Source organism: Vespa mandarinia, chromosome 2 (assembly GCF_050613455.1).
Source record: "Vespa mandarinia isolate Hongniang chromosome 2, ASM5061345v1, whole genome shotgun sequence".
NCBI lineage: Eukaryota > Metazoa > Arthropoda > Insecta > Hymenoptera > Vespidae > Vespa > Vespa mandarinia.
Window position 1 is genome coordinate 13,680,624 of NC_140811.1, and position 24,377 is coordinate 13,705,000.

Sequence of the window (24,377 nt, forward strand, 5' to 3'; positions counted from 1 at the left end):
AGAAAAGATTGGAAACTTTAGCAATTTTGTAAAAATATGGCGTAGTAATAATAGGATTATTTCTTTTTTTATTTTTTTTTTTTTACAATTACATCGCACTTAAAAGATTAGAAACCATTGGATAAAATCAATAATCCTTTTACACTGCTATTATAATCTTCCAAAATTTAATTAAAATGATTATTTTTACTCGGATATAGAATGTTTCTATTTACTTTATAGGGAAACATTTAGGTAAGGTAAACAATTGAAATGTTTTTCATTTGTATTCTCACTTCCGTTTCAAATTCAGTAGCAAAGCATCGACTGTGGAAAAAATTTATTAAACAACCGTCTGTTTACTCTTGGTAAATAACCAAAGAGCCATGGCACGGTTGTTCACTTCCGCAAGAACGGAGGCTACTTTCTCGGGACTGGCTTCGATCGATAGCGAGTGTAATTGAATTCGATCGTGTAGAACGAGCTGTGGCCTTTGGAATACATCGTAGTTTGTTCTTCCATGTAACGAAGATTTATCGATTCGCTTAATCTCGTATAGAATAGACTCGCATTGAATGAAGGTTTTGATTCTTTCTTCGAGACATCGATCGGTCGAATTCCTTCACACCTTCATCAAAACCATTCATCTTGATATCTAATACATTATTGAAGGAAAATCGTTTTTTCGTCGTAATCGAATTCATAGCAATCTGTAGATTCATGATTAATTAATTAATTATATGAACGAGTAGAAATAAATTGAGCATTCCGGCACAAAAAAAAAATTAAAGTAGATGGTCAACAAATTTGCGTACTTTGTATCATTTGTGAACTCGATAATTATAAAAGCAGGCAACAAATAAGTTTTTTTGCTAAGATACACACGATGAGATCCTTTCTCTTTCTCTCTCTCTCTCTCTATCTATCTATCTATCTATCTATCTCTCTCTCTCTCTCTCTCTCTCTCTCTCTCTCTCACACTTTCTCTCTCTTTTCTCCCAAAGTTCTTGAAGTTAGCGAGATACACACCACGAGCTTTACTCTCTCATAGTGTTTCACCTTGATGGTGAAACTTGTCGACGAGTAGAAGACGGCGAAGACCCTTGTTTGTTATCGACTTCAACATTATCACATGCACCACCGATCACTCAACTCAACAAAACTCAAACTAAAGTAAAGGAAGAAAACTCGTCTAGTCTTTCTTCGGTCTTTTCTTTGTATCATGCCGCAAATCTTATAGACTATTTAAAGTATGAGCAAGTTAAAACGTTAATTATCGTGAATGAACTTTACAATCTTCGTAGGTATTTAGAAATTTCCTAAGTTAGTCTAGCAAGATACGAGAGTTTACGTAATTCCGTAATTTTTGAATCTGAATATCTTGCTTGTCTTCATCTATTCTTCAATATTATTGCACTTTTATAAAAATAGATAAAACGAATTGAAAATATCGCGAAGTTGAATCGATACGCTCTTAATAACTCTTAAATTTCCCATTATTTTGTTCGAACATTTTTTTAATCGAACGAGTACGCCTAATCGAACGATATTTTTTTTCCTTAAAGCTATCGAAAAGATTTCAGTTGTTTTCGATATTTCACTGTTTTATAACTTCTAATATATTCCGAAAAGCGAAGCATATCGTTTCCCGTAGTATGAATACAATTTCGTAATCACGAAAGCCGATTTCGAGTGAGACGAACAGAATATGATTTCATTCGTGAGAATTTCTTGTTTGCAGAAATTCCACCGACCATTCCAAAATGGACCACTCTGAGCTTTGACGAGAAGTTTCTCGACGACTAATCTAGTTTCCTTCGTATTCCTTCAATTTCGTTGGATGTCATTACATGGATCCATTCCTCCATCCACTATCTAACTGGAACGGTTTTACCTTCGAAAGGAAGAAATCGCTTTAGGAGACTCTTCTACAGAGTCGCTTGATGTGGCTCATTAACATAGCTTATTTATGTTTTTAACCGAATTTAACGAGTATTAAATACGAGCCGGATTGCTTTCGCTTCAAATTCTAATATTTTCAAATTTTCTTGTTTCATTTCTCATTTTCAAAACTTTATCTATGCACTACCACCGTAACTATATATATTCGCTAATATATATATATATATATATATATATATGAGAAATTCGTCGATCATCATAACTCATTTATCTCCGTGCCAATATTCTCCGCCAATGCCAATATATCGCGATAGAGGAGGACGGATGCAAGTAGAACTTCCGTCCTTTCGTATATAGACACGCCGAATCGAATTTACTGTGCAAACCATAGCTCGCCTTTTTTCATAACTCCCATCATGATTTACGAGGTTGCGCTCACGTTCCTACGGGGTATATACGTAGACAGCCAGAAATCGCTTTTCCTACATGCAACACTGTATCTCCAACTTTCAGGTACTTCTTTTTATATCTCGTAAATCGTAGACGTTTCGTTTGGACATAACATTGTAACAATGTTGTTTGTTTCTAGAAATATTGGATAAAGGGGGAAGACGTCTTGAATACTTACGATATAAAGCGTAATTTGTAAATCAATTTTACTAAGTACCCTTGATAGAAATCAGTAAATTCGTGGTATCCATAAATCAAATTTTTTTACTTTTTTTTCTAGCCGTATTTTAATTTTTCAAATATAATGAACTCTTTATGTTCCTGACTGTAATTTAAATTCCTACTTATAATATTCAAAGTAGCTTTATCCAAAATCGCTTACTAGAAAATGGATTGTTGATGGATTGTCCATTCGACAAAATATCGAAATTATCCGAACGATTTCTTCATATTTTTTCTTGTTCTCTAACTATTTATATGCTATTATCATAACTAAAATCCATAAGAATTTTCTAAATAAATATATATTTAATAAATATAATCTATATATCTAATCTATTCTAAGTTAAGTTCCATTTCATGTATATCGTTATTCTTGTCAAGACAATCACGGAAACGACACAATTCTTTCGAGATCTAACAAAGTAATGAAAGACTCAAGAGAAAAATTGTCTTAACAAAAATGTAACTGTTTAATCACAGTGAGTATTTATCGAGGACTTAGAAGTACCTACGTTGCTAAAGCTTTTTACCGTTGTTATATTAATCGCTACTATTTTTCACAACGTCGTTCTCTTTTTCAAACTAACCCTCTTGGACCTTCTCTCTCTCTCTCTCTTTTTTTTTGTACTCGCCTTCATATTTCAGGGGCGGTACAACCGAGCGTTTCCAACAGGCACGGCGTATATTAATAAGGACGGTTGAGCCAGCCTTTGCGCTATCCTTCACGGGGATTTCTTTATCGCTATACGCTTATATACTTGTACTATACATATATGTATAAACGTATGTATGTACGTGTCGTGTATTAAATATATATATATATATATATATATATATATATATATTATATATATATATTATTATATATATTATATATATATATATATATATATATATATATATATATAAGCACGTAGCTTCGCTTGCATGTAATACACGCCAATTTCTGGAACGGTGCAGAGACAATAAAGGGAACGAGGAGAAGAGAAAGGGAAAATATCGCGCTAGCTCAGCGTCTTTCGAGGATGGTTAAACTACGCGAGATTCGCGCCACAAGAGCTTTAAGAAATAGAAAATAGATGCCACGTTCATTACGTTCAAATATGAATAGTAGGTAGATATTCACGCACGTTAAATATAGGACAAGAAATGAATCGAAATGACGATATCATACGTGTAGATCATTTACGAAAATGAAACAAACATATGTTTCAAGTTTAAGAATTTTTCTCGATCGCATACTCCTGTCCGTAATCGCTAGACACGTTATTTCTAATAAGAAAACATTTTATGTCAGTTTTTTTGTCTGTCAGACAAAAAAAAAGAATCAAGAAAAATAATAGATATTTCTATCACTAAATTAGAACTTCAACGTGTTTTGTTATGGATTTCGCACGTAGAATGAAACTCTTAAATTAACTCTTGACTCGGGTCAAAATAGCAATTGTACGATTGACTTTCAAATGCGCCGGACGATCTAGAATTGCATATGCATACTAGTAAAGTATTCCAATTTCGTGCACGGTCTCTCCAGCAATAGCAGATAACGGCTTCTGATGCTAGTAAATTTTGCACAAAGGAACTAGTCGAATATAACCCTAATTTCATATTTTATAATCTATGAAAATGTGCTTTTATGTTACTAATATCAGTACGTAGATAATAGCAACGATGACGATTCAAATCTCAATTTCGTTTGTTTTTTTTTTTTTTTTTTTAATTCGAAATTTTTTATCAGCGAAAGTTCTCATTCTAATATTTTTGTCATTGATAATCTCTCATAAATCACCTCGTTTGAATTTTCCTTTCGTTTAGATTTAAAAAACAAACATACTACACAGTATCTTAATTTATGTCCTGTTCACGAATTTCATTTATACGAATGATAGATGTAAAACATGATGAAAAAATTGCGTTCTCTCTCTTTCTTCTCTCTTTTCTCCTCTCCCCCCCCTCTCTCTCTCTCTTTTACCTCTTTCTCTTTTTCGTTCTCTTCCTTTCTTCTCAAAATACATATTTACGTACATACGTGTAAGTATATTATATATATATACATCTCTATGAAAAGTCTCGCGTTACCATGCTCAGACCGACATAGTATAATTGACGCTTCGCGTTCGTTCATTCATTCATTTGCGTTGTTCTCTTTCGTGTCATAATGCTGAAAGAGAGAATGAGAAAAAGAAAGAGAGAGAAAGAAAAGACGGGAAATACAAAGTTTCGCATTTTGCACAGTCGAGGGTAGGAAAAACGGAAGGAATAATCACGATGAATATTCAAGAATCTTTGCTGTAGAAAGGGCAGCCTCCGAGAACGTTGTGTACAACAGACGAAAGGGATGAATGAAGAGTAAACGCTTGGGGAAACGTGAAAGGGACTTTAACGCGAGAAATGAAAGAATTCCATGACTTTTTTATCATCGGTGATGACATCAAACTTTATTTAGAAACTCCTTTAGAGTGACGTTAAAGTAACAGAGCTTACCTCCTGTTATGCGTGGAAGTTGAATTATTCTCTTTAAGGAAACGTACATACATTCGTATTTATATCCTTTCATTCGCCGTGTAGCTTTGTGCGAAAACTTTCTTTTTTCATGAACTTCGAATTTCACGAATAGTTACTGAAGAAAGTTACGAATTATTCTTACTCGGCGCAGAAGTGACATTTTTGCATAATAACTTCGGTACCAAGGAAAAGAAACTCCATTCGATACGTGCACCTTAGAAACCATTTCAAAGATATAATATTACGGAAAAATATTCACGATAAAACTTTATTACGTGGTAAGAATACTTGTTAACGAATACTTGTCCGATATTCATCGAATTCATTTTATGTACAATTTTATGATTTTACGTACCTTTTCTTGAAGAATTTATCATCTCTATTATTTTATATTTATCAGAGTTTTGATCGAAATCGACGGAATAAATTATCAGTGTAATATATTTTTTCTTTAATTATTTATCCTCGATTTTAGAACTCGTTTATTGAAAATAATTGAAGGAAAGAAGATTTTTTTTCATTGAACGGTATTCCGTACATCTTTCGTACAAAAAAAAAAAGAGAAAAAGTAGAGAACAAATTCTTTACATCAACTTGAAATTTGAGATACAATTATGAGATGCTTTCTTTGATAATATTTAGGATCGTTCATATTTCTCATCGTGTACCAATATTAATCGAGCTGTATCGATGTTTTAATAAATATTCCTATAAAGCAAATCTGAAATATGCAGTTTATATGCGAATAATTCAATCGATCGTTCCATTTGAAAATAATTCTAAAATTATTTCCAAAAGTTCTTGTACAACAGACATGTTCCGAGAATTGCATCACGAAACTTTTACAAGGGATTTTACAAAAATTGATCGTGTTGAAATCTTATTCAAGTCAAAATCGATACTTTTATGGAAACATATGGCTGGATAAGATTCGCCCATATTCCAAAGCACAGTGACTCGTTCCTTTCGAAGGATAACGTTTATCTAGCAACTTAACCACCTCGCTAGGATATCATAAGCGTTTTCCAATGCATAGCTTTGGGCTAAGCGAAGACGTAGCTTACTAGAGATTCTTTGATCACTTGCATTTCGATCTCATCTACATCGAAACATTGTACGTCGTTAGAAGAACGTTAGCAAATTTTTTATGTACGAAAAATAAATTCACTTCAAAAAAAAAAGAAATTTTGTCTGAGAATCAACCGAAAGAAAATTTTGATCTCCAGCCTTTCGAAGCAAAAGCATTATGAAAAGATGCCAAATTCGTTCATTATCGAAATTGTATTATACACATTTTAGTCAAAAAGCAAAAGAGCGTGAGAAAGCGTATAGAATAAAAAGTTAAACATAATGTCATACGAGAAGCGTTCATAGTCTGCAGTTCTTCATTCAGACAACAAAAGCGATTTCGTCTGACGAGAGGCGAGTCAGAGCGGCACCTTACAGACTAGTTCTCTCTCTCTTTCCCTCTCGTTCTTCTCGTAGACAGCTTTCAAATTACGCGCGCTTTTCTGCTCCAGCGTGCGGATGATGGGTTCCTAACGATCTGTCGGTTTCACTTCGGACAGCCGGCAGAGAAATGTCCCGCGTCGGATCGGCGCTATGCCCGCGCCCATTATTATTATCTTCCCTTGCCTCTTTACTCACGTTAGTTGCAAATACCGATGACTATGATAAAGGGAGAAATAACTCGCGGCAATGCTCCGTCGAACCGCCATCGTTCCTCCTTTGTTTCGCACGATCATTCGTTGGATCTCCGTGACTTCAGGATCTTTCAGAATTTCTCCTCCTCTTGCGTTACGATAAAAAGAAAAAAAAAAAAAAAAAAAAACATTTTCTTATCTTTCATCTCTCGGTAAGTAAATAATTTACGTTGATATACGAAGAATAATGTCTTTCCCGTGTATACGAAATACGTAGCATTACCTCTGTTGAAGCGGATGATGAAAGGAAGATTCATGTTCGTTATCACGTAAGGCTTCGACCGAGGAAGGTCGAAAAGGAGGAGAATTTTGCCGTAGGTCAAGCTAAAGATGGCGGCATTCCGCGTCATAAAGTTTATTATACCGAGCCTTTGACATGAACGACTAGTGGTATTTCGTGGCGATGCAAGGCTAGTAGTAGTCCCTCTGGATCCAAGAGCCGCAAACGCGGGCTTTAAGCCTCGGAGAAATCGCCGGGGGCCTTCGAGGTAATTACGAGGAGACGAAGGGAGAGAATGGAAAGGTAGAAGCAAGAGAGAGAGAGGAAGAGAAAACGAATGAGAAGGAAGAAGAGGATAGTTCTGAAGAACTGCTCGAGCAAAGCACACCTATTACCCCTAATCACGAGGAAAACATAGTTCCTCGAGAGTAGAAAACCGATGCTCGAGTAGGTTCAACTCTGAAATAGAAACCTAGCTAGATCTTATTCTCTCTAATGTTGCTCGTGTCAAAGCGTTAATATAAATTGTCAATGTAAAGAGGAATATATATATATATATATATATATATATATATATATAAAGAGGAATATATATATATATAAAGAGAAATATATATATATACATATATATATATAAAGAGGAATATATATATATACATATATATATATAAAGAGGAATATATATATATATATATATATATATATATATATATATATATATAAAGAGAGAAAGAAAGAGAGAGAGAAGGGAAAGAGATACCACTCTTGTAGGAACGAACGAAAGCCTTATATTTGACAAAACATGAAACTTTGAGGGTCGCTTCCAACGATCTACCAGATAGAAGGGGAAGATAGAAATGTCCGTCCTTGCAGCATAAAACGGAGTTTCGTAGCCCTAATTTAGTGCAGGTGTTACATACTGGGTACGACACGATCTTTCGCGAAGTATCCCAAGGGATGTTAAATTTACGTTGCGGTACGAAGAACCACCTTTCATCTCCCCCTGCTTTTCATTCGCGACAGACTCCCTTGAAATTCTTCGCCGGAAAGTATGATCATTTCTAGTACGCTAAAAACTAACGAGCAAGATTTTCTTCGACATTTTCAAACTGTCGATTTATTTTTTAATCATATTATCTTGTTCTTTTTGAAAAAAATAACAATTTTGTAAGTAGAAATATCCTTTGAGCCAGCAGAAAATCCTATTCTCTGTTTCAAAAAACAAAATATGGGAATCCGGCATGATCAAGATTCGGATCACTTAACTTTACGATCGGTAATTTCGTAGACTTTGCTACTGTGAACGACGAACAAAGATCGCTCGAAAAGATATGCTAGCACGAAAATCCAAGATTCGGCAATGCTCGTGTAAAGAATGAGAGAAAGTAGAGAAAGAGAGAAAGAGAGAGAGAGAGAGAGAGAGAGAAAGAGAGAAAGAGAGAGAGAGAGAGAGAGAGAGAAAGAAAGAGAGAAATGGTAAGAGCGTTGGTGAGTTGGCTTAGTTCTTCCAACCGTAAGGACTATCATGATACTCGTCAGGAACGCTTTACGTGATAGCGAAAAAGCTTAAGAATATTGTATTGCTACGATTTTCGTTCCATCGAGAATAACCAAATCTGATGCTAAATATTACAAGGGTCATGATCACGACGGACGTTATTTTGGCGGATCCTATATTAACTCTCAAAATTTATCGACTTCTCGAACTATTTTTATTCATAACTTCACGGATATATCTCAAGAGTTATCGTATAAAAAGATATTTAAAAAAAATATCTCGACTTTTATCCTTGAAATTTTTTTATATTTCGTTATTCTAAATATCATATATTAATGATGAATTTCGCAAATATTTCGACAGAAATCTTAGGTATATACAAGCACAAAAAGACAAATGTCAATTTGATTGAATTAATGAAATCAATGATTTTCTCCTTTTATTATTTAGGTGACAGTAAGAGACGACGGCAGACCGCCACTATCCTCAACAACAAGAATAGTCGTAGAAGTTGCCGACATCAACGATCATGGACCAGAATTCGAGCAAAAGTTTTATACCGTTCAAATTCCCGCCACACCGTCCACCGATAAACCATTCTTCCAGGTAAGAAATTCTTGCTTAGCTATAAGTAAAAATATTTTTGCAACGTTTCCAATGTTTTTTATCTCCTGAAGATGGATTTATCGCCCTCGAACGCGACAACAGACGATCGTGTTTCCACCCTATTTTATCGAAGTGAGCCCTATTGATCAAAAACATCCTCATTGTCTTACAAAGGATATAGATAATCTAGTATTGCCCTACGTCAAATTACTCTTTCTCTTTTTCTCATTTCTTCCTTCTTTTCTATCTTCGTTTCTATGTCTTTATATAAAGTAGTTAAATGATATCACACCCTCTTCTTTCTGTATATTGTTTGTTTCCTGCGTGACAATCATATTAACTCTATTATGTAACATTATATTAATACAAGTTTTTTTTTTTGAAAAAATAAATGGGAAAAACGTATGAGTAAAAAAAAAAAAGAAATACATATTGTATATACCGAATAAAGCGAATAACATAATGTACATATTTAATTTTTTGTTATTTTTTAACTCGATGTAAATTACGAAAGTAGAAATGTATAAAACGAGGCAACTGTACAAAGAACGCACCGCTTAATTCGAAGTGCAACATGAGCTTGTGTACGCTTTTCACCGATCACAATATATATACATAAATAAGCGTATACTTAAATAAAAAAATAATACCGCTAATCAATATCGTAGTCCTAGTAAAATTGTCACCCAAGCGTGAAAGTTTTATAATAATAAATAAGTCGTTATTCGCTGCGATGTATTCATATTATTTTCTTTATGGTACACCATATATATACAACTTGTATATAAAGATTGTACATAAATCTCATACGAAATATCTGTATTGTTTCAAGTGTAACTTGCGTCATTCTCGTATAATTTTTTAATAACTTTTCATCTGTGAAAAGCTAAAAAAATGTGTACATAATCGCAATTTTCTTTTTTTCTTTTTTTATATAAATGAAAAATCGTTCAAACACTTTCGCACGATAACATGGATTCATTTCAAAAATATAATTGCGTAGTATAAATACACGATAATATGTCGAATAAAAAAGTTGGTTATGCGAGCGCCCACAAAGAGCAAACCGCTTGCAAAAACCTTCACCCTATTTGCTTTGTCGTTATCGAACGTTTTTCTTTCCAATCGATTGCCACAAACCAACCACCCTTCTTTTCAACGTTGGCCAAAGTAACCGATCATTGCCATAATCATATCGAATGTAGCTGGAAGAAGTAGAAATTTGAACACTTAAACCTCGCACGACATATACGTCTATCTCATTATTGTTTATAATTATATCGCCACCTAATCCGTTGTTCGAGCCTTTTATCAGTATTTTTTTTGTTCAAAAGCATAACTTTACATGGTTTACCTTTTTTTATTTTACATAATCTTCTTGTTTCAAACGGGACCGATCGATTTCTATTCATGTACATTTATCGATATCGCGGTAGATACGTGGTAAAGAGAAAAGAAAAGAAAAAGTAAATTAGTAAAAAAGAGGGAAGAAAAAGAAACAACGAAGGTCTCAACAGGAACGATATAAAAGCTAAAAGCTATCCTCTCTTCTCGTTCTCGACAGAAATCGAAGAACCGCTCGCGGGAGTTCGACCTCTCGATCGATACGTTACTCGAGAATGGGACTTGGGAGACATTTAGCCCCGACACCCTGTCAGGAGATCGTATCTTCAGGGTAAGAAAATAATCGCACGTAAAAACTAAGCATCACGCGAAAAACGCGCATTGCATAATTGATCTCTATCTTCGTACAGAAATTTTATATATATATATATATATATATATATATATATATATTATATTTATTATATTTATTGCATATACGAAATTGACCGAATCTAGTTACGCAGGCTCATTATTTATTCTACTCTATTTTTATCTGCCTTCTTCATTATTTATCTATGTCTTTATGCCTATCCTTCAGCTTTTGTGTTGAATGTAAATAATTATCATTCCATGTAACCGCAAATTGTTCATAGGGCAGCCATCGCATTCGTATCTATAAATCGATCATTTTCATTCACTCCGACTCACGCAAGCCTTATCTTTCAACGCCTTAGTTGTAAGTCTCTATCATCATCCTTCTTTGTTTCCTATCTGTATCTGTATCTATCTATATCTTTGTCTTCGTCTTATTCTTTATAATGAACGTATGTTCCATCAACAACCCCTATCACTTTCCCATGCTCGTCTGTATGCGTCACTTTATATTGTATGTTTATTCCAATTATGTATGAAGCCTGAGAATGCTCTCGAGTTTTATTTTTAATTAATACTTACAATACGTGGAACGTAATTACAAAAAAACATGAACATTGGGCTGAAACCTTCGAAATATCACAAATAATATGAAATATCATGCATGAAGGAATTTTATCGTGCATTAAAATACTGACAACGTTTCATTAAATGCATATAGCTATACGGATCATTTTATTCGTTTTAACTGGTATAATGCTGAATGAATTATTAATTAAATTATATTTTTATCTAATATCAAGATATGATATTAAATCATTTTATTACTATCCAAGTTTATAGTCTTTTTATGTCATATACAGGAGAAACGTGAGAGTTTGTTAAAACGTTTAGTTAAACGTCTCTACGTTTCTAACGTATCTAATAAATTCTTTCATTTCTAACTGCATTTTTTGTTTTGTTTAAATTAGGTTCTAGCAAATGACAAAGATATCGGCGACAATGGAAAAATTCAATACAGTATTAAGGGAGGCCGTGGAAAAGGCAAGTTTAAAATTCATCCCACCACTGGGATGGTGTATTCCCAACGTGGATTTGAAGCAGGACAGGAATACGAAATGATGGTACGTATCTTATTAATAAAATTTTGAAGAAGAAAAGTAAAAACGATGTTTCTCCGTTAAAAAAAAGAAAATCGTTTTTATCTTATAGATACGAGCAACCGATTGTGGTGAACCTCAACGTAGTCACCAAACTCGAGTTTCCGTCCAAGTAGTCGAAGTGGCCAAAGAATCCGAAAATCCACCAGTTTTCAAAAGTAATAATCAAAGCGTAGAGATGACGGAAAGCGACGAAGTAGGCTTTTTAGTTACTCTTGTTCAGGCCACAGATAAAGACGGCGATTCTCTGTGGTACGATATTTTAGGTAGGGTATACATATCGATACTTAAATACCAAACTATTATTAGATATTATCTTTCTATTATCGTTAACATATTACAGATGGTGACAAGCGAGACGAATTTTTCATAGGGCGTGATAATGGTAATGTGCTATTAGCCAAGCAATTAGATTGGGAAACGCAAAACTTTTATAATCTTACAATTGGTGTTACTGATGGTGTACACACGGCCTTAACACAACTCTTGGTCACGGTGATTGACATAAACGATCATAGGCCAGAGTTCACTGAGAGCACCTATCACGTGGACATTTCGGAAAACGTTCCAAAAGGCGAAAAAATTCTTCAATTGCACGCGACCGACGCGGACGAGGACAAAAAAGTATTTTATAGTTTACACGCAGCCCAAAGTCAAGCTTCCTTGGGTATTTTTCATGTAGATTCAATCAGTGGTGCTGTCACATTAAACGAACCTCTCGATCGAGAAACTATAGAGGAACATGTGTTGACGGTGATGGTGAAAGATCAAGGAACACCAGCAAAACGAAATTATGCAAGAGTCATCGTCACAGTTCATGATCACAATGACCATGCGCCCGAGTTCATTAGTGAGATCATTCAAGGAAAGGTTTACGAAACATCTCCGATTGGTACAGCCTTTGTACGAGTTTGTGCTATTGATAGAGATCGAGGCGATAATGCAAGGATCACTTATTCCATTACTTCTGGAAATGTTGGTAACATTTTCTCTATTGATCCCATATTAGGAGACATTAGAGTAGCTCGAGAACTGGATTTGAGCGTTTCAGCAGAATACATATTATTAGTAAAAGCCGTCGATCACGGTTCACCTGCTCTCGCCAATACCGTACCAGTTCACGTAATGGTTACCATGGCGGACAATGCTCCACCTCGTTTCGTTCAACGAGAGTTGTCCGCTGAGATCTACGAGAATCAACAACTGGGCACTTACGTGAAGCACGTAGATGCCAGAAGTACCTCATCCTTGCAATTCGAGATCACTCGAGGAAATAAAGATGATACGTTCTTCGTTAATCCTAGTACCGGGGTTATCGTTGTGAAGAACCCTTTAGATTATGAAAAGAGGAAGTTCTATAATTTAACAGTAGCTGCTACAAACATGGCTGGTGCCACAGCTGTCTGTAACGTGATTGTTCATGTGCTTGATAGAAACGATAACGCACCACGCTTCATTCAAGCGGTTTACAGTGGTGAAATCAGTGAAGGTGCGACTATAGGATCGTTAGTACTTACCAACACAACTACACCTCTCGTTATAAAAGCAGAAGATGCCGATTCGGAATTGAACGCTTTATTGAATTACGATATCGTCGACGATCTACCAAGAAAGTATTTCCACATTGATTCTAGTACCGGGGCTATTAGAACTGTGATGGTGTTAGATCACGAAACTATTCCAGAGTTTACATTCCACGTTAAAGTATCTGACTTGGGAAAGCCTAAACTTTCATCGGAGACTACAGCTAAAGTCATGATAGCTGTGACTGACGTGAATGATTGTCCACCAAAATTTCTTCAAAATGATTACAACGCAACACTTCTTTTACCTACGTACAAGAACGTTGCTGTTCTTCGTGTGAACGCTATAGATCCTGATAGTTCCGAAGGTGTTTCGTTAAGGTAATTAAATTTCAAATTGATTCGTTACTCATCAAACTAGACGTAAGTACCTAGTTAATTATGAAATCGTTTCAATTTCAGATACGATATTATTGATGGCAACAAGGGCCATACATTTGACATAGATTCTCAAACTGGTATCATCACGGTTCTCAATTCTGAACGAATTAAAAAGAATTATTTGTTACACGTTCGTGTATCGGATGGAAAATATTCGAGTGTCGCGCAAGTGAATATAATCGTCGAAAAATCTGAAAATTCAGGCTTAATCTTCCAAAAGGATGTTTATGAAGGCAACATTGTTGAAAATTCGACGAAAATCAGAACGGTAGTGGTAGTCAATGTTCTCGGTACTGTATTGAATGAACACATAGTCTTTAGAATCTTAAATCCTACCAACATGTTCATTATTGGACCAACTTCGGGAGCGATTAGAACAACTGGGGTAAGATTTGATCGGGAGACCTGCGATCATTATGAATTGATCGTAGAGGCAAAGAGTCAAACGAGGGATATGGAAAAGCCCAGAGTGGCTCACGTTATAGTTAACGTCACGATTTTGGATATCAATGATAATTGTCCTATGTTCGTAAATCTGCCATATTACGCTGTCGTTTCCGTCGATGCTCAGAAAGGAGATGTGATAACGAAGGTAAAGAAAGATTCGTAAAGAAAAAAAGAAAATGATGATGACGAGAAAATATATTAGTTTACGATAAATTGAAATATTTCATTTTTCTAGGTGCACGCGGTTGATATGGATAGCGGTGACAATGGAGAGGTTAGATATGAATTGAAAAAAGGACACGGAGAACTTTTCAAAGTTTGTCGAAAAACCGGAGAAATTTCGTTGAAGCAAAACCTCGAAGGACATAATCGGGAGTATCAGCTGACGATAGCCGCGTACGACGGAGGTAATGTTCGTCAGAATATGAAATTTGCGGATAACTACTTGACATGACCTTTTTTCACATAATACGTTAAACGCTATTTTAGGAATAACGCCATGTTCCATTGAGGTGCCAGTCAACGTGAAGGTGATAGATCGTTCGATGCCGGTCTTTGACAAGCAATTTTACACAGACAGTGTACTTGAAAGTATCGAAGTACACTCGCCTCTAGCACTATCCATACAAGCTGAGTCACCATTGAATCGCAAACTCATATACAGTATTACCAAAGGCAATGATTTCGAAGAATTCGCTTTGGACTTCAACACCGGTAAGTCGATATCTTTCACGCTTCGACTAACGCGAATCGTGAAATAAATACGTTCGATTTTACTGGGTAAGCAGAATCGATATAAGATGGATTGACAAGAATCTTTATCATTCTAACTTTGCGTTTTTTTAAATATAAAAATTTTAAAGAGAATTAGACGAAGCGAATACGATCGAATAATTAAGATATAAAATAATTATAAAATAATTAAGATTATTAAACTGAGACCATCTTATGTGGAAATAAGATAGCTATGTAAATGTATCTATCAGCCATCGAATCAACTTTTTCACAGTGCATTCCCAGTTCGTTAGTGTTACTATGACGATAAACACTAGACACTATCCCAAATGATTATAGCATTTTATGTACGTAGCAATGATATTTAATGGAATGCTATTTCCTGCTATTTCATATAAGCTATGGAACTCATATTGTTAAAACTGTGGAAGGGTTTCTCGATAGTAAATCTCGTTAACTTTTCGATTAACATTATGTTTTTTCGCGTACTATGGTATTCGGTCACTAAATTCTAATCATATAACAGTATTGGTGAAAGAAGGCAAAATGGGTAAATTAGTATGCATAGCGTATGGTAATAATCTTGATGAAATGATTAATAATTATTCAAGGCCAACGGACAGAGGTGATAAGTTGTAAGAACATATATTGAAATATTTAACATATTTTTTTGTTTTATTTTCTTTGCAATATGGTGCCGGTTTTGTCGTAAGTGTATAAGAGATTTTAAGTCCACAAAGTAAATGTACGTGTAAAACGTGTCTTAATATTCCTTAATATCACACTGTTAGAGTTAATTACTATCATTTCGTCTTCAGTTTAAAGTCCCTTCATGCGTGTTCCCTTATCGATGCTTATCTGAAAAATTAGACATTAAAGTTTTCTTGTATCTCCCTGTTTCGCAGCCCCCGACAGTAACAATGGTCCTTGTGAGTATAAAAAAAAAATACTAGTTCTATCGGTCTGCTGTATCGCTATGTTATCACGCTATTGCATCGCACTCTATTTGATTCTACGTGCACGATAAAAATACGAAGAATCGAGGCAAGGAAAAGTAAAATTAAATTAAAATTCAATTAAGATCGTTTCACAGCAACGTTTCACGTTAAATAAAAACAGTGAAACAAATTAAATTGATCAATTTCTTGCTTCGATCGGCAACTTCGCTTTTTTTCTGTAAAACATCTCACAAACGGATGGACAACTTTGTTCTAACATTTAAAACGATGGTATGCGAATTAATCAATTTGCATGGTCATTAATTCTCCATGACAATCGTTGTGCTAATCGAAGGGTGAAGCTGAAGATAAAATTAGAAAAATTCAAATGAATGATAACGAATCATCATTGTTGCATATCTACATTATTTATTATGATTGATGCAAATTTGGTATTTACTATTGAAAGATAACTATTGAATGATTATGTACGAATAGACAGAACACATTAAATATATATACACATATATATATATATATTTATTTATTTATTTATTTATTTATTTATTTATTTATTTATTTATATCTCTTACGTCTACTATTTAATAATCTCATAAATATTTCAATTAACACAAATGGTGTTCTGTCTAGTAAATTACGTTTTTTAATTTTAATATCTCTTTACAATATTTTTATTAGTTCTTTTTTTCCAAGTAACTATAATATAGCTGAATAGATAGTAATTATTAATATTAAAAATCGCTTTGGCTATTATTTGTATTAAGCTGTACTAACAATTTATGAAACTAAAACTTTCGACTATATCCCATTCACATTATTAACATTCCAAAAAACAATAATTTTTTTCATAGCACGCTGGTTTTTATTATCCAACGAATCCTCCTTTTGTTTTTACACATGGAAACGCTTTAGTCGTACACTTTGCTCCATGGACTTTTTTATTTATATTTCATTTACATCGTTTTTTCTCGATCATAACTCTCAATACAGTTTCATTAGCTCATGGTAACAATGGATAGCTTATTTTATACGACTTGGAGCACAGTGTTGCTGAAACGCACAATGTCGTTCAATTTTAAAGTCGCTCTCGTCGCCATATTTCATTTTTGGAATTTCGCCAACACCAAGGGCTCATTGTCAATACATATATTTTTTTTTTTATTTTCATACAACTCTTGCAGCTTTTCTTTGTTCGCATGTTATGTCTGTACCTTCAGAAATCGTTTAAAAAAAAATAAAACACATTAATTTAAAACTATATTTGATTGGAACGTTTTACGTTTATTACATTGTAATTAATGTATTGTATAATATTATAATCTATATTAAATTTATATAAAGAGATAACACTTTAAAAGGTACAGACATTCCAGTAGCACTCACAGAATCACGACGTTTTTTCAAAAACGTGTGTATTTTACGAGATTGCAATCATTAGTGTTCTTAGATGTTTACGAATCCGACAAAATCATTCCGAAAAATTAATATAAATTTTTTTTCTTGTCACATGTTCATATTCGAAAACGTTCAGATAAAGATAAAAAATAATGAAAAATAATAATAAAAGATGAAAAATAATAATAAAAAATTGTTGGATTCGTGAACGATCGGTCGCATAGTGCTTTGGGTCTACAATCTTCTCTTCAATAAATTAGGTGTAATCTATGTGGTGGATGAGCTGGATTATGAACAAAAGAAGCAATACGAGCTGACCGTACGTGCCACTGACAGTGTGTCAGGGGTTTACGCGGAGGTGCTCGTTAGCATACTAGTTCTCGATGTCAACGACTGTCCTCCTGAATTTACTCAAGACTCTTACAACATTTCCGTCTCCGAGGCAGCTCCATTTGGTACTTCCGTTTTGAAAATTAGTTCCAGAGATAACGATACGGGTATGGTGTTATCATAGTTTTTCTTTTGATCGTTTCTAATAGATATAGGAAAATAATAATATTTGAAAGTTCCTCTTATTTCTTTAGGTATAAATCAAAAGGTACGTTACGCGATTCAAAACGATACGGAAAACAGAAATGATCTTTTCCACATCGATCCAGAGGAAGGTGTAATCTTTTTAAAGAGATCGTTGGACCACGAAAGTTACGAATCACATCACTTTACCGTAGTTGCGATAGACCGTGGAGTACCAAGCCTATCAAGCACAGCTCACGTTTGGGTAACTGTAATCGACATGAACGACAATCCACCCAAGTTCGAACAACCCTCATACACGTGCTTCTTATCAGAACACGCTGAACGAGGACAATTTGTAACGGTAGTATCGGCAAGCGATCCAGATTACGTGGACGAGAAACTAACCTATACGATCGTTGGTGGTAACGAACAGCAAACTTACAATATCGATCAATCCACTGGTATTATTTCTTTAATTAACATGCAAAACTTTGGCGAACATAAGTTAAGCATGTTGAACGTTTCGGTGACCGATGGAGTATATACTAGTTTTACTCGAGTAAAGATCGAAATATTGCCAGCCAACAGACATAATCCCAAGTTTCCAAATCCAGTGATCGAAGTTACCGTATTGGAAAATCAATTGCCAGGTCGACTGGTTACCAGCGTGTTAGCTACAGACGAAGATTTTGGAGAGTATGGAACTATCGTTTACAGCATTCCCTCGAACTTGATGAGAGAAATTTTTGATATAAATAAATTGACCGGTGAAATAGTAACGAGAAAGAAGCTCGATCGGGAGAAGCAAAAGCTCTACGAGATTCCAGTTATGGCAACTGACGGAGGTGGGAGATCTGGTTTCGTAATGGTTCGAGTGAAAATCGGAGATGAAAATGACAACCCACCAATTTTCCTACTGAGAGAATACAAAGCAACGATTCATAGTAATCTCTCGGTGAATACGTCTTTCCTAAAAGTTAAAGCTCAGGATGCTGATGAAGACGAGGCCGCCAAAATCACCTATTCGATCTACGAACCACAAAATTCCGAGGCCAGGGCATTATTTGGTATCAATCCCGAGACTGGTTCTTTGTATCTACAGAAAAGTGCCGTACCTTGGGGTAAGCAAACGTAGAAAATCCTATAACAAAACTTAACGAATTCATACCTCATGATTACACCTCATTTATTTTATCTTTCATTTTCAGAAAATCAATTATTCGAGATCTTCATTCGAGCAGAAGACAAAGGTACGACTCCTCATCACACGGATGTACCTTTAAACATCTACATTATGGCACCTCAAGACATTCCTCCATTGTTTGAACGCAAAGAAGGAAAATTCTTTATTTCGGAAGATTCTCCAATAGGAACACCAATAACGAGATTAAAAACCGTCACAAATAGTACCGTGAAATATCGTATTGTCTCAGGAAACGAGGATTCGCCATTCTTTTTAATCGATTCTCATGGTCAAATAACTTTGGGAAGATCATTGGATCGAGAACAAAAAGATAATCATCTAATTGGCGTTCTCGCTGAAACAGATTCGAGTCCTCCACTTACGGCTCTCGCAGAAATATCTCTTCAGGTTTTCGACGAGAACGATCATGCACCAAAATTCGAAAGTAATCCTTACGTTATTACTTTAGCGGAAAATGTGGAGGAAGGGACGTCTATATTAAAAGTCATTGCCCACGACGAGGATCTTGGTAGTAACGGAGAAGTTCGATATTCTTTTGGATCTGATATAGGGGAATTGGCGAATGTCTATACGGTGGATGTATATACCGGTTGGATTTCTACCTTAGTACAACTCGATAAAGAAAAACAACCAGAATATAAGTTTCAGGTAAGAATTGCGAGATAATTAAATTTTATATAGAAATTCAATTATTTATTTATTTATAATTGTTTAAGGTGGTAGCGACCGATAATGGAAATCCTAAACATTTCGCAAGGACATCGGTACATATCAAATTGAAAGATTACAATGACAATCCACCGATGTTTGTTGACGATCGTTACGAAGCGGCAGTGAACGAAGACGCCTTACCAGGGACGGTAGTCGTAAAATTGGTCGCAGTCGATAAAGACACGGATATCGTAACGCCAATAGAATTTTATATAACGTCGGGAGATCCAAGATCTCAATTCCAAATCAGATCGACCGGAGAAGTATACGTTGCAAAAGCTTTAGATAGAGAAACGATCGATCATTACGAGCTCGATATTGTTGGTACCGATGGAAAATATGTCTTCGATACAAAAGTAACTGTTCAAGTTTTGGACGTTAACGACAATCCTCCCTACTGCTTAAGATATCGTTATAGAGAAGTTCTTTCGGAAGGATCCCACCCGGGTACTTACGTACTCACCGTTCTTGCTACAGATTACGATGATGAGCCAAATGCTAAATTACGTTTTTATTTGACCGGTGATAACAATGATAAATTCTCTTTGGACAAAGAAACGGGTGTCTTAAAAATGGTAGGTCAATTGGATAGAGAAACTCAGGCAAAATATTCGTTGACTGCTCATGTACAAGATCGGGATAAACCTTCTTGGGAATGTTCTTCTCAATTGGAGATACTCGTTTCCGACTTGAACGACAACATGCCGAAGTTTACGATGCAAACTTATAGCACGACCCTTCCCGAAGATGTAGAAGTTGGAACTTTGGTAACGAAAGTACATGCTACGGATGATGACATTGGTATAAATCGTAAAATTAGATACGAATTCATCGATTCCGCGGACGGACATTTCCTCATCGCTGCTGATAGTGGTATAGTTACTTTAGCCAAACCGTTAGATAGAGAAACCAAAGCCATGTATAACGTTACCATTAAAGCTCTCGATCAGGGAACACCACAACTCGTTAATATTGCCTCGCTAATTGTCAATGTTCAAGATATCAATGACAATCCACCAGAATTCGCGTCGAAACTTTATTATTCGAAAGTACCAGAGGTCTATGCAGTTGGTACCGAAGTAGCGAGAGTTCTTGCAACATCCAAAGACACCGGAGTTAATGCCGATGTTTATTATTCAATCGTGGGTGGAAATGAACATAAGAAGTTCCAAATAGACACAAAAACCGGTGTGATAGCGATCGCCGAACAATTGGATTACGAACGTGCTCGCGATTACTTTTTAACGATTCAAGCCATCGACGGTGGTATTCCACCTTTGAGTAATCATGCTACGGTTAACATCACCGTTATCGATAGTAACGATAACGCACCGATATTCAGCGAAGTTTCCTACCGAGCATCGGTCAGAGAAGACGCTAAAATCGGAGAAAGAGTCACGCAGGTACGACAGCTATTAATTATTTTCTATTAATTACTAATCGTTTCGAAATCATTCGTATTAAATGAAAACATATTCCATAGATTTTCGCAAAAGATCTCGACAGTGAGGAAAACGGAAATGTTTCTTATTATATAGAACGAGGGGACAGGCAAAAACAGTTTAATATCGATCAGAAAACTGGACAAATTACGGTCGCAGCACCTCTCGATCGAGAAGAGGTAAGTCTGATCTAATGAAGAAAGATTTTGAAAAATGAATTAAGTAATAAGAAAAATTTCAAAACTATCTCTTTTTTTTTGTAATCTTTCCCTTCATGACTTTCAGGTCTCTAATTACATATTGGAAGTTCATGCACGCGATAGCGGTTTGCCAATGCTTTCGAGCTTCGTCATGGTGAATATCGAGATTCTCGATGCAAACGATAACCCACCATTGTTCTCGATGCCAAATTATACAGCTGTCGTTCAAGAGGACAAACCAATCGGTCACGTTATTCTCCAATTTGTCGTTACCGATGCTGACACCGAACCTAACGCTGCACCTTATACGTTCGACTTTCGCTCTGGAAACGAGGGTGACGCCTTTAGATTGGAACAAGACGGTACTCTTCGCACAGCCACTAAATTTAATAACAGAGTAAAGGACAAGTACATATTGCACGTTCGTGTATTCGATAATGGAAGTCCACCTTTGTATTCTGATTCATGGGTAGTGGTAAAAGTGATCGAAGAATCTCAATATCCACCTGTCATTACGCCTCTTGAAGTGATCATTAATTCTTACATGGACGAATATCCTGGTGGTGTTATCGGTAAAGTTCACGCGACGGATCAAGATCAATACGACACGTTGTTGTTCAATTTGGTGCCATCTTCCCCAATACCTAATACCGATCTTTTCGAAATAAATAAATTTGATGGAACTTTAATAGCTTTACCTAGACTTGATGTCGGTGAATACAGAGTTAATGTTAGTGTGACCGACGGCAAGTTCCATTCTCATTCGATCATAAAAGTTAACGTTGATCTGATAACGGAAAAGATGTTGGAAAATTCAATGATCGTAAGGTTCAGAGAGGTTAGCCCTGAGGACTTTATATTGAGTCATCGAAAAGGTTTCGTCAGAACGGTTCGTAATGCTATAAGTTGTAAGTTAAAAGATATCATCATTATTAGCGTTCAACCATCGCTCGATGAAATCAATACGATAAAGTCACGAGCAATCAGAGAAGTCGTACACAACGATCTAGATCTTCTTTTCGCTGTGAAAAAACCAGCAACGCCACTCGGAACAGTCACATTTTTCTCATCGGAAGTTCTTAGAGAAGCCTTGAATCAGCATATCGAAGAACTCGAAGAATCGACGAAGCTGGTAGTCGAAGAGATCGTTAGATTTAAATGCATCAAAGGTTATTGCGTCTACGGAGATTGTCATTATAAGATCAGTCTGGATCCTACGTTAATAACACCAGTCGCAACCGACGTGATGAGCTTCGTATCGCCGCGACATCGACACAAAATGGAATGTGATTGCAAAGAGGGATATGCCGGAAATCATTGTGAAGTAGTTGTCAATGAGTGCGCTCGAAATCCATGTCCATTATTTAAAGTTTGCGTACCGGATTCAAGTATTCAGGGATACTCTTGTCAGTGTCCGGATGGTTTCGCTGGACAAACTTGTGACATTGACATTTCCAAATGTCATGACGAATCCTGTTATATACCACGGAATCCAATATCTTTCAGTGGCAAAAGTTATGCGCGTTACAGAATCGACAAAGCTCTTATAAGACAAACGATTGAGGATCGCCTTAGTCTCTCCCTTAGGATAAGAACGATGCAACCAACGGGTAATCTCATGTATGCGGCTGGCAAAGTGGATTATAACATTCTTGAAGTAGTTAATGGCGTTATCCAATATAGATTTGATTTAGGAAGTGGCGAAGGTTTGGTCCGAGTGAGTAGTGTCTATGTAAGCGATGGACAATGGCATGAGATCCAATTGGAACGTGAAAGCAATAGCGCTAGATTAACCGTCGATGGAAAACATGTGGCACATGGTTCAGCGCCCGGAATTAATGATATCCTCAATCTTCAATCGGACGATCTCTACTTGGGTGCTGAGGTACGACAGCATCCCTCGATTATCGGCTTCGAAGACGTTCAAAGAGGATTTGTTGGTTGCATGGACGACGTGAGGATCGCCAGGGTCTCTGTTCCATTGCACATGAGCGGTGCTAGTAGCGTCGCAATTTTAAGACGTTTCGCCAATGTCGAATTCAGTTGTGATACCGCGGTCGTTCTAGTTCCGCCTGGTATTTGTGGTTCTCAGCCTTGTCAAAACGGTGGTACATGCAAAGACTCTGGCGCGGATAGTTACGAGTGTCAGTGCCACAGCAGATTCGCTGGAACCACCTGCCAAATTGACACGGACCCGTGTGCTTCGTCTCCTTGTCTTTATGGAGGTCGTTGCAAAATCATTCCGGAGGGTGGTGATTTTACCTGCGAATGTGTCGGACCGAGTTTAACCGGGAAACGCTGCGAATTCGGAAAATATTGCAGTCCGAATCCATGCAATCACGGTGGTGTCTGCGAAGAGGGTAACAATGGACCGATATGCAAGTGCCAAGGCTTTACGGGCGAACATTGCGAAAATGATGTTAACGAATGCGATGCGAAACCTTGCACGAATGGTGGAACTTGTGTAAACGAGATCGGAACGTACAGATGCGTCTGTCCACCGAACATGACTGGTTTAAATTGCGGAAATCCTGCTTACTCGACACCCATTATATCCAGTCACTTTAATATCACCTGGGAACAACTCATGTGGATTGGCATTGCGATTGTCGCTAACGCTTTTCTCATCATCATGTTCCTTGCCTTTCGAAGACTAAAAATAAAACGCTCGAGAGCGCGAGCCGACAACATCAATAACGAAACAAGAAAGCAGATTGTTTTAAATTCAGCCCGACCTCACGAGCACGAGTTTAAGCGCAGCTCGAAATTGAGCAATCTCGAAGTAATACAGGTACGAAATCTATGTGCAAATCTATTATTTATTTTAGACCGCGGAGGATTACTAATTCGGATCTGTTTAA

General features: G+C 36.1%; 1 protein-coding gene across 6 annotated transcripts in view; it reads left to right on the top strand.

Moving 5' to 3' along the window:
• The window catches only part of kug (FAT atypical cadherin kugelei), a 298,979-nt gene that overhangs the window by 268,209 nt on the left and 6,393 nt on the right, over positions 1–24,377 (top strand). For 3 of the 6 annotated variants that reach the window (XM_035871811.2, XM_035871769.2, XM_035871801.2), the window contains exons 7-21: positions 8,930–9,085; positions 10,650–10,760; positions 11,755–11,907; positions 11,996–12,209; positions 12,287–13,847; positions 13,929–14,499; positions 14,590–14,761; positions 14,844–15,068; positions 15,995–16,018; positions 17,704–17,940; positions 18,028–19,080; positions 19,168–19,811; positions 19,880–21,277; positions 21,358–21,495; positions 21,602–24,307. In XM_035871811.2, the coding sequence (XP_035727704.2) occupies positions 8,930–9,085; positions 10,650–10,760; positions 11,755–11,907; positions 11,996–12,209; positions 12,287–13,847; positions 13,929–14,499; positions 14,590–14,761; positions 14,844–15,068; positions 15,995–16,018; positions 17,704–17,940; positions 18,028–19,080; positions 19,168–19,811; positions 19,880–21,277; positions 21,358–21,495; positions 21,602–24,307 (9,363 nt within the window). The remainder of the gene's footprint in view (positions 1–8,929; positions 9,086–10,649; positions 10,761–11,754; positions 11,908–11,995; positions 12,210–12,286; positions 13,848–13,928; positions 14,500–14,589; positions 14,762–14,843; positions 15,069–15,994; positions 16,019–17,703; positions 17,941–18,027; positions 19,081–19,167; positions 19,812–19,879; positions 21,278–21,357; positions 21,496–21,601; positions 24,308–24,377) is intronic. The other 3 variants (XM_035871780.2, XM_035871789.2, XM_035871797.2) reach the window with 3 other exon arrangements.